Source organism: Ranitomeya variabilis, chromosome 1 (genome assembly GCF_051348905.1).
Source record: "Ranitomeya variabilis isolate aRanVar5 chromosome 1, aRanVar5.hap1, whole genome shotgun sequence".
Lineage (NCBI taxonomy): Eukaryota > Metazoa > Chordata > Amphibia > Anura > Dendrobatidae > Ranitomeya > Ranitomeya variabilis.
In genome coordinates, this window is record NC_135232.1 from 393,601,711 (window position 1) to 393,617,739 (window position 16,029).

Sequence of the window (16,029 nt, forward strand, 5' to 3'; positions counted from 1 at the left end):
GCGGCAGGTTTAGTTCATGGTCAGTATAGTTTCCATCTTCCAAGAGCTAGTTCTCATATATGCTGGGCTATGTTCTTTCGCCATTGAGAATCATGACTGTTTGACCGGCCCAAAAAAGGGTTAAATTACTGGCTGAGAAAGGAGAGAAAAAAGAAGTCTGCTACAATTTTTTTTTTTTTTTTTTTCCTCTAGTTCTGAGTGTGCTCTTAATTGAATCACTTGCTAGTTTGCCTATGCTGCAGCCTTCCTCTCTTTCTCTCCTTCTAATCCTTGAATGGCTCTGTGTTCACCTGTTTCAAATGGATCTTCAGAGTGTAGCTACAGGTTTGAATAATCTCGCCACAAAGGTACAAAATTTGCAAGATTTTGTTGTTCATGCACCTATGTCTGAGCCTAGAATTCCTTTGCCTGAATTCTTCTCGGGGAATAGATCTCACTTTCAAAATTTTAAAAATAATTGCAAATTGTTTTTGTCCCTGAAGTCTCGCTCTGCCGGAGACCCTGCACAGCAGGTCAGGATTGTAATTTCCTTGCTCCGGGGCGACCCTCAGGACTGGGCTTTTGCATTGGCACCAGGGGATCCTGCGTTGCTCAATGTGGATGCGTTTTTTCTGGCCTTGGGGTTGCTTTATGAGGAACCTCATTTAGAGCTTCAGGCGGAAAAGGCCTTGATGTCCTTGTCTCAGGGGCAAGATGAAGCTGAAATATACTGCCAAAAATTCCGCAAATGGTCTGTGCTTACTCAGTGGAATGAGTGCGCCCTGGCGGCGATTTTCAGAGAAGGTCTCTCTGATGCCATTAAGGATGTTATGGTGGGGTTCCCTGTGCCTGCGAGTCTGAATGAGTCCATGACGATGGCTATTCAGATCGATAGGCGTCTGCGGGAGCGCAAACCTGTGCACCATTTGGCGGTGTCTACTGAGAAAACGCCAGAAAATATGCAATGTGATAGAATTCTGTCCAGAAGCGAGCGGCAGAATTTTAGACGAAAAAATGGGTTGTGCTTCTATTGTGGTGATTCAACTCATGTTATATCAGCATGCTTTAAGCGTACTAAGAAGCCTGACAAGTCTGTTTCAATTAGCACTTTACAGTCTAAGTTTATTCTATCTGTGACCCTGATTTGTTCTTTGTCATGTATTACCGCGGACGCCTATGTCGACTCTGGCGCTGCTTTGAGTCTTATGGATTGGTCCTTTGCCAAACGCTGTGGGTATGATTTGGAGCCATTGGAGGCTCCGATACCTCTGAAAGGGATTGACTCCACCCCATTGGCTAGTAATAAACCACAATACTGGACACAAGTGACTATGCGTGTTAATCCGGATCACCAGGAGGTTATTCGCTTTCTGGTGCTGTATAATCTACATGATGTTTTGGTGCTGGGATTGCCATGGCTGCAATCTCATAACCCAGTCCTCGACTGGAGAGCTATGTCTGTGTTAAGCTGGGGATGTAAAGGAACTCATGGGGACGTACCTTTGGTTTCCATTTCATCATCTATTCCCTCTGAGATTCCTGAATTCTTGTCTGACTTTCGTGACGTTTTTGAAGAACCCAAGGTTGGTTCACTACCTCCGCACCGGGAGTGCGATTGTGCCATAGACTTGATCCCGGGTAGTAAATACCCTAAGGGTCGTTTATTTAATCTGTCTGTGCCTGAACACGCGGCTATGCGAGAATATATAAAGGAGTCCTTGGAAAAGGGACATATTCGTCCTTCGTCATCTCCCTTAGGAGCCGGTTTTTTCTTTGTGTCTAAGAAAGACGGCTCTTTGAGGCCGTGTATTGATTATCGACTTTTGAATAAAATCACGGTTAAATATCAATATCCGTTACCACTGCTTACTGATTTGTTTGCTCGTATAAAGGGGGCCAAGTGGTTCTCTAAGATTGATCTCCGTGGGGCGTATAATTTGGTGCGAATCAAGCAGGGGGATGAGTGGAAAACCGCATTTAATACGCCCGAGGGCCATTTTGAGTATTTGGTGATGCCTTTTGGTCTTTCAAATGCCCCTTCAGTCTTCCAGTCCTTTATGCATGACATTTTCCGCGATTATTTGGATAAATTTATGATTGTGTATCTGGATGATATTCTGATTTTTTCGGATGACTGGGACTCTCATGTCCAGCAGGTCAGGAGGGTTTTTCAGGTTTTGCGGTCTAATTCCTTGTGTGTGAAGGGTTCTAAGTGTGTTTTTGGGGTTCAAAAGATTTCCTTCTTGGGATACATTTTTTCCCCCTCTTCCATCGAGATGGATCCTGTCAAGGTTCAGGCTATTGGTGATTGGACGCAACCCTCTTCTCTTAAGAGTCTTCAGAAATTTTTGGGCTTTGCTAACTTTTATCGTCGATTTATTGCTGGTTTTTCTGATGTTGTAAAACCATTGACTGATTTGACTAAGAAGGGTGCTGATGTTGCTGATTGGTCCCCTGATGCTGTGGAGGCCTTTCGGGAGCTCAAGCGCCGCTTTTCTTCCGCCCCAGTGTTGCGTCAGCCTGATGTTGCTCTTCCTTTTCAGGTTGAGGTCGACGCTTCTGAAATCGGAGCTGGGGCGGTGTTGTCGCAGAGAAGTTCCGACTGCTCCGTGATGAGACCTTGTGCCTTCTTTTTCCCGTAAATTTTCGCCCGCCGAGCGGAATTATGATATTGGGAATCGGGAGCTTTTGGCCATGAAGTGGGCTTTTGAGGAGTGGCGTCACTGGCTTGAGGGGGCCAGACATCAGGTGGTGGTATTGACTGACCACAAAAATTTAATTTACCTTGAGTCTGCCAGGCGCCTGAATCCTAGACAGGCGCGCTGGTCGTTGTTTTTCTCTCGGTTTAATTTTGTGGTGTCTTACCTACCGGGTTCTAAGAATGTTAAGGCGGATGCCCTTTCTAGGAGTTTTGAGCCTGACTCCCCTGGTAATTCTGAGCCCACAGGTATCCTTAAAGATGGAGTGATATTGTCTGCCGTTTCTCCAGACCTGCGGCGGGCCTTGCAGGAGTTTCAGGCGGATAGACCTGATCGTTGCCCACCTGGTAGACTGTTTGTTCCTGATGATTGGACCAGTAGAGTCATCTCTGAGGTTCATTCTTCTGCGTTGGCAGGTCATCCTGGAATCTTTGGTACCAGGGATTTGGTGGCAAGGTCCTTCTGGTGGCCTTCCCTGTCACGAGATGTGCGAGGCTTTGTGCAGTCTTGTGACGTTTGTGCTCGGGCCAAGCCTTGTTGTTCTCGGGCTAGTGGATTGTTGTTACCCTTGCCTATCCCGAAGAGGCCTTGGACGCACATCTCGATGGATTTTATTTCGGATCTGCCTGTTTCTCAGAAGATGTCTGTCATCTGGGTGGTGTGTGACCGTTTCTCTAAGATGGTCCATCTGGTTCCCTTGCCTAAGTTGCCTTCTTCTTCCGAGTTGGTTCCTCTGTTTTTTCAAAATGTTGTTCGTTTGCATGGTATTCCGGAGAATATCGTTTCTGACAGAGGGACCCAGTTCGTGTCTAGATTTTGGCGGGCATTCTGTGCTAGGATGGGCATAGATTTGTCTTTTTCGTCTGCTTTCCATCCTCAGACTAATGGCCAGACCGAGCGGACTAATCAGACCTTGGAGACATATTTGAGGTGTTTTGTGTCTGCGGATCAGGATGATTGGGTTGCTTTTTTGCCTTTGGCGGAGTTCGCCCTCAATAATCGGGCCAGCTCTGCCACCTTGGTGTCCCCGTTTTTCTGTAATTCGGGGTTTCATCCTCGATTTTCCTCCGGTCAAGTGGAATCTTCGGATTGTCCTGGAGTGGATGCTGTGGTGGAGAGGTTGCATCAGATTTGGGGGCAGGTAGTGGACAATTTGAAGTTGTCCCAGGAGAAGACTCAGCTTTTTGCCAACCGCCGTCGTCGTGTTGGTCCTCGGCTTTGTGTTGGGGACTTGGTGTGGTTGTCTTCTCGTTTTGTCCCTATGAGGGTTTCTTCTCCTAAGTTTAAGCCTCGGTTCATCGGCCCGTACAAGATATTGGAGATTCTTAACCCTGTGTCCTTCCGTTTGGACCTCCCTGCATCCTTTTCGATTCATAATGTTTTTCATCGGTCATTGTTGCGCAGGTATGAGATACCGGCTGTGCCTTCCGTTGAGCCTCCTGCTCCGGTGTTGGTTGAGGGTGAGTTGGAGTACGTTGTGGAAAAGATCTTAGACTCTCGTGTTTCCAGACGGAAACTCCAGTATCTGGTCAAATGGAAGGGATACGGTCAGGAGGATAATTCTTGGGTCACTGCCTCTGATGTTCATGCCTCCGATCTTGTCCGTGCCTTTCATAGGGCTCATCCTGATCGCCCTGGTGGTTCTGGTGAGGGTTCGGTGCCCCCTCCTTGAGGGGGGGGTACTGTTGTGAAATTGGATTCTGGGCTCCCCCGGTGGCCACTTGTGGAATTGTACTTATGTGCATCATCCCCTCTGTTCACCTGCTCCTATCAGGATGTGGGAGTCGCTATATAACCTTGCTCCTCTGTCAGTTTCATGCCGGTCAACAATGTAATCAGAAGCCTTCTGTGCATGTTCCTGCTACTAGACAACTCCTAGCTAAGTTGGACTTTTGTCCTTGTGTGTTTTTGCATTTTGTTCCTGTTCACAGCTGCTGTTTCGTTACTGTGTCTGGAAAGCTCTTGTGAGCGGAAATTGCCACTCTGGTGTTATGAGTTAATGCTAGAGTCTTAAAGTAATTTCTGGATGGTGTTTTGATAGGGTTTTCTGCTGACCATGAAAGTGCCCTTTCTGTCTTCATGCTATCTAGTAAGCGGACCTCGATTTTGCTAAACCTATTTTCATACTACGTTTGTCATTTCATCTAAAATCACCGCCAATATATGTGGGGGCCTCTGTCTGCCTTTTGGGAAAATTTCTCTAGAGGTGAGCCAGCACTGTCTTTTCCTCTGCTAGGATTAGGTAGTTCTCCGGCTGGCGCTGGGCATCTAGGGATAAAAAACGTAGGCATGCTACCCGGCCACTTCTAGTTGTGCGGCAGGTTTAGTTCATGGTCAGTATAGTTTCCATCTTCCAAGAGCTAGTTCTCATATATGCTGGGCTATGTTCTCTCGCCATTGAGAATCATGACACCGCTCATTACAGTAATGAATATGCGTGCATATTCATTACTTTTATGAGCGGTACCACGTGACCGCTGAACACAGGAAGAGCTGCCCGGAGACCATGGGACATGCAGAGACCGCACCAGGAGCAGGTGAGTATGTCACCGCGCCGCTCCCCCTCACCCACCGACCCCGACTCGAGTATAAGCCGAGAGGGTCACTTTCAGCCAAAAAAAGTGGGCTGAAAATCTCGGCTTATACTAGAGTATATACGGTAACAATTTCAAAAAAGGAACATCATACCAACAGTAAAATATGGTGGTGGTAGTGTGATGGTCTAGGACTGTTTTGCTGCTTCAGGACCTGGAAGACATGCTGTGGTAAATGGAATCATGACTTCTGCTATCAAACAAAAAAAATCCTGAATTTGTATGTCCGGCCATCTGTTCGTGACCTCAGGCTGAAGCGCACTTGGGTTACGCAGCAGGACAATGATCTAAACACACCAGAAAGTCTTCCTCTGAATGGCTTAAGAAAAACAAAATTAAGACATTGGAGTAGTCTAGTCAAATCCTGTCCTTAATCCTATTGAGATGCTGTGGAATGACCTTGAAAAGGCGGTTCATGCTCGGAAACCCACCAGTGTGGCTGAATTAGAACAATTCCGCAATGATGAGTTTAGGGGGCAATCACTTTTTCACACAGGGCACTATAGGTTTGGATTTCTCTTTCCTTTAACCCCTTTCTGCCATTGGACGTACTATTACGTCCATGTGGGGTGGGCCCTAATTCCCAAGGACGGAATAGTACGTCCAGCACGATCGGCCACGCTCACGGACCGCCCCTGGCACATTAACCCCCAGCACACCGCGATCAAACATGATCGCGGTGTGCCGGCGGTACAGGGAAGCATCGCGCAGGTAGGGGGCTCCCTGCGGGCTTCCCTGAGACCCCCGGAGCAACGCGATGTGATCGCGTTGCTGCGAGGGTCTCCTACCTCCTATCCCTGCAGGCCCCGGATCCAAAATGGCCGCGGGGCTGCATCCGGGTCCTGCAGGGATTACTTCCGGGTGCCGTGGAGGTGCTTGTAAGCCTGCACGGCTGTAAGTGAGATCGATGATCTGACAGAGTGCTGTGCACACTGTCAGATCACCGATCTGTAATGTCCCCCCCGGGACAAAGTAAAAAAGTAAAAAAAAAAAAATCCCACATGTGTAAAAAAAAAAGAAAAAAAAAATCCTAAATAAAGAAAAAAAATATATATATTATTCCCATAAATACATTCCTTTATCTAAATTAAAAAATCAAACAATAAAAGTACACATATTTAGTATCGACGCGTCCGTAACAACCCCACCTATAAAACTATATCACTAGTTAACCTCTTCAGTGAACACCATAAAAAAGAGGCAAAAAACAACGCTTTATTCTCATACCGCCAAACAAAAAGTAGAATAACACGCGATCAAAAAGACAGATATAAATAACCATGGTACCGCTGCAAACGTCATCTTGTCCCGCAAAAAACGAGCCGCCATATAGCATCATCAGCGAAAAAATAAAAAAGTTATAGTCCTCAGAATAAAGCGATGCCAAAATAATTATTTTTTCTATAAAATAGTTTTTATCGTATAAAAGCGCCAAAACATAAAAAAAATGATAGAAATGAGGTATCGCTGTAATCGTACTGACCCGAAGAATAAAACTGCTTTATCAATTTTACCAAACGTGGAACGGTATAAATGCCTCCCTCAAAAGAAATTCATGAATAGCTGGTTTTTGGTCATTCTGCCTCACAAAAATCGGAATAAAAAGCGATCAAAAAATCTCCCGTGCCCGAGCATGTTACCAATAAAAACGTCAACTCTTTCCGCAAAAAACAAGTCCTCACATGACTCTGTGGACTCAAATATGGAAAAATTATAGCTCTCAAAATGTGGTAACGCAAAAAATATTTTTTGCAATAAAAAGCTTCTTTCAGTGTGTGACAGCTGCCAATCATAAAAATCCGCTAAAAAACCCGCTATAAAAGTAAATCAAACCCCCCTTCATCACCCCCTTAGTTAGGGAAAAATAAAAAAAAATTAAAAATGTATTTATTTCCATTTTACCATTAGGGTTAGGGTTGGGGCTAGGGTTAGGGCTAGGGTTGGGGCTAGGGGTAGGGTTGGGGCTAGGGTTGGGTTGGGGCTAGGGTTAGGGTTAAGGCTACAGTTAGGGTTTGGGCTAAAGTTAGGGCTAGGGTTGTGGCTAAAGTTAGGGTTCGGGTTTGGATTACATCTACGGTTGGGAATAGGGTTGGGATTAGGGTTAGGGGTGTGTCTGGGTTAGAGGTGTGGTTAGGGTTACCGTTGGGATTAGGGTTAGGGGTGTGTTTGGATTAGGGTTTCAGTTATAATTGGGGGGTTTCCACTGTTTAGGCACATCAGGGGCTCTCCAAACGCGACATGGCGTCCGATCTCAATTTCAGCCAATTCTGCGTTGAAAAAGTAAAACAGCTCTCCCGTGCGCCCAAACAGGGGTTTACCCCAACATATGGGGTATCAGCGTACTCGGAACACATTGGAGAACAACTTTTGGGGTCCAATTTTTCCTGTTACCCTTGGGAAAATACAAAACTGGGGGCTAAAAAATAATTTTTGTGGAAAAAAAATATTTTTTATTTGCATGGCTCTGCGTTATAAACTGTAGTGAAACAATTGGGGGTTCAAAGCTCTCACAACACATCTAGATGAGTTCCTTAGGGGGTCTACTTTCCAAAATGGTGTCACTTGTGGGGGGTTTCTACTGTTTAGGTACATTAGGGCCTCTGCAAACGCAATGTGACGCCTGCAGACCATTCCATCGAAGTCTGCATTCCAAATGGTGCTCCTTCCCTTCTGAGCCCTCCCATGCGCCCAAACGGTGGTTCCCCTCCACATATGGGGTATCAGTGTACTCAAGACAAATTGGACAACAACTTTTGGGGTCCAATTTCTCCTGTTACCCTTGGGAAAATACAAAACTGGGGGCTAAAAAATAATTTTTGTGGGAAAAAAATGTTTGTTTTATTTTTACGGCTCTGCATTATAAACTTCTGTGAAGCAGTTGGTGGGTCAAAGTGCTCACTACACCTCTAGATAAGTTCCTTAGGGGGTCTACTTTCCAAAATGGTGTCACTTGTGGGGGGGTTTCAATGTTTAGGCACATCAGTGGCTCTCCAAACGCAACATGGCGTCCCACCTCAATTCCTGTCAATTTTGCATTGAAAAGTCAAACGGCGCTCCTTCCCTTCCGAGCTCTCCCATGCGCCCAAACAGTGGTTTACCCCCACATATGGGGTATCAGCGTACTCAGGACAAATTGTACAACAACTTTTGGGGTCCAATTTCTTCTCTTACCCTTGGGAAAATAAAAAATTGGGGGCGAAAAGATCATTTTTGTGAAAAAAATATGATTTTTTATTTTTACGGTTCTGCATTATAAACTTCTGTGAAGCACTTGGTGAGTCAAAGTGCTCACCACACCTCTAGATAAGCTCCTTAGGGGGTCTACTTTCCAAAATGGTGTCACTTGTGGGGGGTTTCAATGTTTAGGCATATCAGGGGCTCTCCAAACGCAACATGGCGTCCCATCTCAATTCCAGTCAATTTTGCATTGAAAAGTCAAATGGCGCTCCTTCCCTTCCGAGCTCTGTCATGCGCCCAAACAGTGGTTTACCCCCACATATGGGGTATCGGCGTACTCAGGACAAATTGTACAACATCTTTTGGGGTCCATTTTCTCCTGTTACCCTTGGTAAAATAAAACAAATTGGAGCTGAAGTAAATTTTGTGTGAAAAAAAAAGTTAAATGCTCATTTTTATTTAAACATTCCAAAAATTCCTGTGAAACACCTTAAGGGTTAATAAACTTCTTGAATGTGGTTTTGAGCACCTTGAGGGGTGCAGTTTTTAGAATGGTGTCACACTTGGGTATTTTCTATCATATAGACCCCTCAAAATGACTTCAAATGAGATGTGGTCCCTAAAAGAAAATGGTGCTGTGAAAATGAGAAATTGCTGGTCAACTTTTAACCCTTATAACTCCCTAACACAAAAAAAAAATTTGGTTCCAAAATTGTGCTGATGTAAAGTAGACATGTGGGAATTGTTACTTATTAAGTATTTTGTGTGACATATCACTGTGATTTAATTGTATAAAAATTCAAAGTTGGAAAATTGCAAAATTTTCAAAATTTTCGCCAAATTTCCGTTTTTTTTCACAAATAAACGCAGGTAATATCAAAGAAATTTTACCACTATCATGAAGTACAATATGTCACGAGAAAACAGTGTCAGAATCACCGGGATCCGTTGAAGCGTTCCAGAGTTATAACCTCATAAAGGGACAGTGGTCAGAATTGTAAAAATTGGCCCGGTCCATAACGTGCAAACCACCCTTGGGGGTGAAGGGGTTAATAATAAAGACCTTCATTTATAAATTGCTTTTTGTGTTTACTTGTGTTATCTTTGTCTAATCTTTAAATTTGTTTGGTGATCTGAAACATTTGTGTGACAAGCAAAAGAATAGGAAATCGGGGGGGGGGGCAAACACTTTCACACAACTGTAGCTAGTGGCTATGCATTAAATAGCCTTCTGCTCCGTATTATTGTAGACATGTCAAAAGATGCATAAGTGTTATAAAAGTTTAAAACGGTACAGCCTTCCCCATGTCCCTGCTACCTCCTGTTACCTCCTGTTAGCCGGGTATAATGAGCCACCTAGGTGGCTGAACACCCAGGCTTTGGGCTCTTTACATAGTAATTACTAGTACAGCAGGTTTGATCTATACCATTGTATGAGACCCAGTGCACAATATTATTTATTAAGAGTGCTTATTACATGACTGTATTACGTGAAGGAAGTCTCTCCATTATTAATTGTAAGGTGTGCCATTGGTGAGAACATAAAAACATTGCACCCTATACTCGACCTGCTCTGCCCTAATTATATGATGAGAACTGTTAATAACATCATTTTGCTGCAATAAAGTTGCTTTCTGAAAAAATGATTGTAAATGACTGAATTGTGTACTTTGTTGGCAGAAGCAGTGCTTGAATACTATACAAAATGAATGGTTCCGCGTGTCAAGTCAGAAATCTGCCGTTCCAGCCATGGTAGAGGATTACATTGCAGCGTTTAAAGAGCTTTCTCACGCTGTCCTTCGCTACATCATCAACATGGCAGATGGCAATGGGAACACCGCACTTCACTACAGCGTGTCCCATTCCAATTTTGAGATTGTCAAACTATTGCTGGATGCAGGTAAGGCGATTTATCATTCCCGATATACAGGAACTAAAGCCTGGCCACAGTGCTGTGTGTGACGAGAAGTGCTTGGCTACAGCATGTTATTTGGCTTATTAAGGAAATGCCAATAAAATGCCATAGTGATGACCAGCAAGTATGCTTCTCCTTACATGGATTTCAGAGCAGCACTTACAGGAAAATAATGTCCTGAAGCTGGAAAGCAGTTTGGAGGGCTAGTCTGGCTATGCAGATAACACCGTGCAATGTTAAAGTCCACACAATGCAGTCTTAACACTGATTTACCATGTGCTTGTGAGGACAGCAAGATGATTACAGAAGATTTCTGTGTGATGGGATTTAGAAAAACATTATTTTTCGACTGCGATGCTCACAGTCTGTATTTCTTTTGTATATATGAGAGCAGCATTGTCCAGTTTATAAGACAAGTACTGTTCCAATTAGAAGAATAGCAGCAAGCTGGAATAACTAAATGAGCTAATGTTCTCTGTTTCTTATGACTTCATGTGTACTAGAATGGCTTCTTTCTTAACAGATGTGTGTAACGTAAACCATCAGAACAAGGCCGGATACACTCCTATCATGCTCGCTGCCCTGGCAGCTGTGGAGGCCACCAAAGACATGCAAGTGGTGGAGGAACTGTTCAGTTGTGGAGATGTCAATGCCAAAGCCAGTCAGGTATGTGCCGTAGAGTGCAAGCAAATACTCCATGTGAATAGAAACATCCTGCCCTTTCACTGTTCCTTTTAGCCCCCACAGACCAGCGTTCAGATTGGACCAGTTTCTGCTTTCTCAGGATGTAGATACTGTTGAAGGAAGGAGTAGTCTGCTCTCTTTTCCACCATTTAGCCTATTTGACTGGGTGTGATGGGATCATACTGTGTGGGTCATCATTCTGTGTTTGGGGGCTGTGCGATCATACTGTGTATAAGGGACTGTGCGGGCCATCATAAGGTGCTGGGGAGGGGACTCCACTCTGTATATAGGAAGCTGTGGGGGTCATCATTCTTTGTTGTGGAATCATACTTTTCTGGGAGCTGTGGCTGGATACGGGGGGATCATACTGTTGTGTGCGAAAAAGGTCATATACAGACTCTGGAATAATGGTTATGTGTGAACATGTAATCCCTTATAAAACAATTTTAATTTAAAAGAATTAAAAACACACCTACCCAGTGTAACAAGCAAATGGAAAAAAATATGACCATGAACCAACATAAGAGTATCTACAGAGGCCCTACAATAGTCCTCTACATGGTTCATCAGGAGGAACGGGAAAACGCATTGAGGCGCAGCCTTCTCTATAGGTCTCCTATTGGTTATATGAGTTTGCGCCATACTGTATCTGTGTTTGACCATTGTCTATGATGGACTTGTTTACCATTCCTGACCTCTATCATGCTAAAGGCCAGCAAAAGGTAATATTGGCAAGGGAAAGATCACTCATTTTTGCCTTTAGGCGTTGTCACGGGGACGGATGAATACTTCATTTCTATGCTGACTATCCGTACTGTTTCTACATAACCCACAGAGTATCCACAGGGGATTGAACGTTTATCTGCATAAGGTATTATTTATTTGGGAATATTTCATTTCTTTTATCTATAGGTTTTCCCACCTGCTTATTATAAAGGATATCTAGGGAAGACAGGGATAGTCTTCGTTGACTGAGGGCGCCAAAAAATTGTGCTGTTATGTGCCCACCTCCACTGCTATGCAGGAGTCATTGAGGACTATTGTACGGCCTTCGTAGATACTGTGTTATCATCTTGGTCCATGCTCACATTGTCATGGTTTTTTAACTGTTTGTTTGTTATACTGGGTCGGTGTGTTTTTTAATACTTTATAAATTTAAAGTCGATCATACTGTTGTGGTATTTGGGGGGGATCATACTGTGTGGGGGGACTGTGGGGTATCATACTATGTGTGGAGAGCTGTACAACAATCATACCATGGTGGGGGTTTTAGGGAAATCATACTGTTTTGGAGGGAGCTGTTGATCATGGTACAAGAGCTGAAGAAAGGATTAGTATGATTTACTTCTTTTTATAAACTTTACAATACGCAGAAAATTATATGGTTTTGATCTCATCCATAATAATAAAATGAATATGATAAAATAAATATGCAAATTTCCTCTTCTGAGAAAAAGAGGACTTAACTCTATAGTGCCACCTGTTGGAAGTAGCGATCCTACAAGTCACAATCAACCCTTTAACGAATCGTGCAATATGACTTAGGAAAAAAAGGCAAATCAGTATCTCAATTCGCAGACACGGTGTTATGATAAAATAATACATTAATATTATTGTACTTAATTAATTTTAGCGTTTTGGTCCAGCTCTTTACCATAGTCACGGTCTCTCATATGGCCCCTCAGATAAAAAGAATTACCCACCCCTGCTCTAGTGTAGTCATTGATACCTTGACGTAAGATTTTGGGTCCCATGTTTATGCAAACACTGATATCCATGTATTTTGTTTTAGGCCGGCCAGACAGCACTAATGCTGGCAGTCAGTCATGGCAGGATAGACATGGTCAGAGCCCTCTTGGTCTGTAGGGCAGATGTGAACATCCAGGATGACGAAGGCTCCACAGCTCTAATGTGTGCAAGCGAGCATGGACATGTGGAGATAGTCAAGCTGCTACTGGCCCAGGCAGGCTGCAACGCTGCGCTGGAGGACAATGTAAGTTAGTTCATCTAAAGTTTCTAGTTTCCTCCTTTATTATGATGAGGAATAATGGATGAAAAAATCTAACTGAAAGTAGCTGTAGATCGTGGGACACTGAGGAACTAGCGCTGCTGCGTAATTGCTGATCACTATCAGAAGTTCTATTGCAAAAAAGCAGTCCTATTACATGGCACCCATTACCATTGTTGAGCATCTATTGTGTGTGAAATGTCCGCTCTCATCCAGGAATGGAAACCGCTCTGTGCTCGTAGAAGGTAGTCCTGAACACAGGATCATACATGGGTATAATGTGTGCACACATTGCTTATAGTGTCTGTGGATGATGAATTGATTTGGATGTCATGAAGACAAATTGTAATTCACTCTGGATGACTGGGGAGCTGTTCAGTTTTAGGGTTGTACTTATTATTATTCTTTGCTTGTATAGCTGTCATATTCCGCAGCGCTTTATAGATATCATCGCTGTCCCCATTGGGGTTCACAACCTTAAATTCCCTATCAGTATGTCTTTGGATTGTGGGAGGAAATCTGAGTACCCAGAGAGAACACACAAACATAGGGAGAACATACAAAGTACTTGCAGATGATGTCCTTGGTGGGATTTGAACCCAGGACCCCAGTGTTACCCACTGAGCCACCGTGCTGATTTTATACTAGCTGATAAATGCATCTATATAGAGGACAGCTGAGAAAATACTGCAAGTGTGATCCTACAGGCCAGGCCGTCCAACACATGCAATGTCAGTAGATGGGCACAGTCCTGTATGGTAACAGCTTGTGTTATACAGATTACAAACCATATGCTTCTTTTAACCAAATCCTAAAGTATAAAGATCTTTGCACTGATTTGTTCCTAGGATGGCAGCACGGCCTTGTCCATTGCCTTAGATGCTGGTCATAAGGATATTGGAGTCCTTCTGTACGCCCACGTTAATTTTTCAAAAGCTCCATCACAAGTAAGTAGAATCGTACAATGCATATGTATCAGATATAGATAATTTCATTTGTTTGGTCTCTTTGGTGATATGTCATGTTATACAGTATATGAATAATATTTTCTGTTGGGTTGTTTTTCCTCTTGTGAGCACTGAAAAAAGATGAGAACAGTAAAGCAGATAATTTCTATAAAATAAAAACCTTGATTCCTTTTTCTTAACTTACCTCTGTAGGGGACACCCAGGCTGGGCAAGAAGCTCCCACCGAGTCCAACACAGAGAAGTCCATTTGACTGTTAATGTGGAGACTGTAATCCTTTTTGCCACCTCGGAGCTGCTGCTAACCAATACTGTGTCTAATGACCGATTCTGAATGTACTTTGTGCCTGATTATACCAGCAGACTAAAGGAACAGTTGCAGCATATGGGCTACTTGAAGGCCCTGGAGTTTGCTACCTGGATCAAAGCTGGAGCAGTGGAGTGTAAGCTTCGAGTCACTGAGACTACTCTATATAGGTGGGGATTCTGGATCCAGTCAGCAAGGCTATGACACACTACAGGCTACGTCTAGCAATAAGCATGTGGTTCCCCTGTTACAGAGTGCCATAGTGCCTTCTGCATTGTTCTGGGTACATTGTCCTCACCCTACTTTCTGCACCCCATTGTGAACAGTGTGCTGGAATGTCCCCACATGCGGCCCCTGAGCTGGCTCGCTGGCTATAAGCTGTCAAGTCTAAAAGCCCTCAGTAGATCTGAACGGACTAAGTAAAGTCGTCCACCTGACTTCATGTATTATGTAACTTTTATATTAAAGGCTATGTTATCTACAAATGTTAAGAAATTCAGTATTGGCTGTATATTTTATAATCTGTAAAAGAAGAATATGGTACATGACCTGAGGACATGTACTCAATATATATTTATGTATGTATTTTTAAGTGTCTCGTACTATGCATTAATATCTCTAAATGGTATAAAAATCACAGATCTTGGTCGCACAGTCTGTATGTCTAGTGATAAGGAGATAAGCTGTTCTCATCCCTGCATATTTATATATTAGGCTGCCTTTCCTCTTTTAGACTTGGATGTTTTTAAGTGTTTGAAGTGCCTTAGACTCTTGCCATATTTTCACAATAAACTTTCATCATGTGGTTTTTATTCAATACACTACTTTATTAATTTCACACCCGGGGCTTTAACAAGCATTTTACATCTTCTAAAGTGGTAGAATATTTTATTTATTGTGCTCCCTCATAGAACGCCATTAATTCCACAGCGCTTTACAGACATTATCGGAGGACACCCAATGATCCAGAGGATGGACGGGACAGAGTGCAGATTTAGTGATGTCCTCTTCTAGATTTTCTCTGCATAGCTACATTCTCAACCAACCTAGATGGGCAGGAAGCCACAGCACGGCCCCATCTATGTAGTTCCTTGCACAGTAGGTGGCCAGGGCACCGCTGGGGAGAGGCTGTAACATTATAACCATATTACTCCCTGTTCATTCTCAAGATCAGTAAGAATCCCAGTGGTCAAAAAGTAATGGCATATTCTATCAGTATGCCTATATTTAATATGGACGGAATACCTATATAAATATTGCGACGCAAGGAAAATAATCTGTTTCTCTACGTATATATAGGGTAATGTTTCTCCTTGTGGAGAGTGGCATGTCAAGCATTGCATGTCAGAGTGGAGACTTAAAAGCCATGCATGCTCCTTTGAGAAATTATATTGACAATTCTGGTTTTGTTTTTATCCGAAGTCCTATTGTAAGGCTCTTTGAAGGGTTGATACTGACTTTTAGGATCGCTGCTACCAATAGGTAGTGCTAGAGTTCAAGCCCTCTTCCTCTCTGAAGAGACAATTTGTATATCTACATATGTATAAAACAAAAAATTATCAATAATGGGGGGTGAAGTGTATCCCATGTGTACATGTAACAGCAGAACAAAGTGAAGGTTCTGGAGGGCCATCTCAGTCTCCTGACCTCAATATCCTTGAGCCACTCTGGGGAGATCTCAAGCGCGCAATTCATGCTAGA

General features: G+C 43.4%; 1 protein-coding gene across 8 annotated transcripts in view; it reads left to right on the forward strand.

Annotated features, from left to right (window-relative positions):
- The window catches only part of KANK1 (KN motif and ankyrin repeat domains 1), a 356,154-nt gene extending 341,009 nt beyond the window's left edge, over positions 1–15,145 (forward strand). For 7 of the 8 annotated variants that reach the window (XM_077249101.1, XM_077249102.1, XM_077249104.1 and 4 more), the window contains 5 exons: positions 10,130–10,349; positions 10,888–11,030; positions 12,841–13,041; positions 13,905–14,003; positions 14,217–15,145. In XM_077249101.1, coding sequence (XP_077105216.1) covers positions 10,130–10,349; positions 10,888–11,030; positions 12,841–13,041; positions 13,905–14,003; positions 14,217–14,282 — 729 coding nt within the window. In that variant the 3' untranslated portion in view covers positions 14,283–15,145. The remainder of the gene's footprint in view (positions 1–10,129; positions 10,350–10,887; positions 11,031–12,840; positions 13,042–13,904; positions 14,004–14,216) is intronic. The other variant, XM_077249105.1, reaches the window with a different exon arrangement.
- Positions 15,146–16,029: the final 884 nt, after the last annotated feature.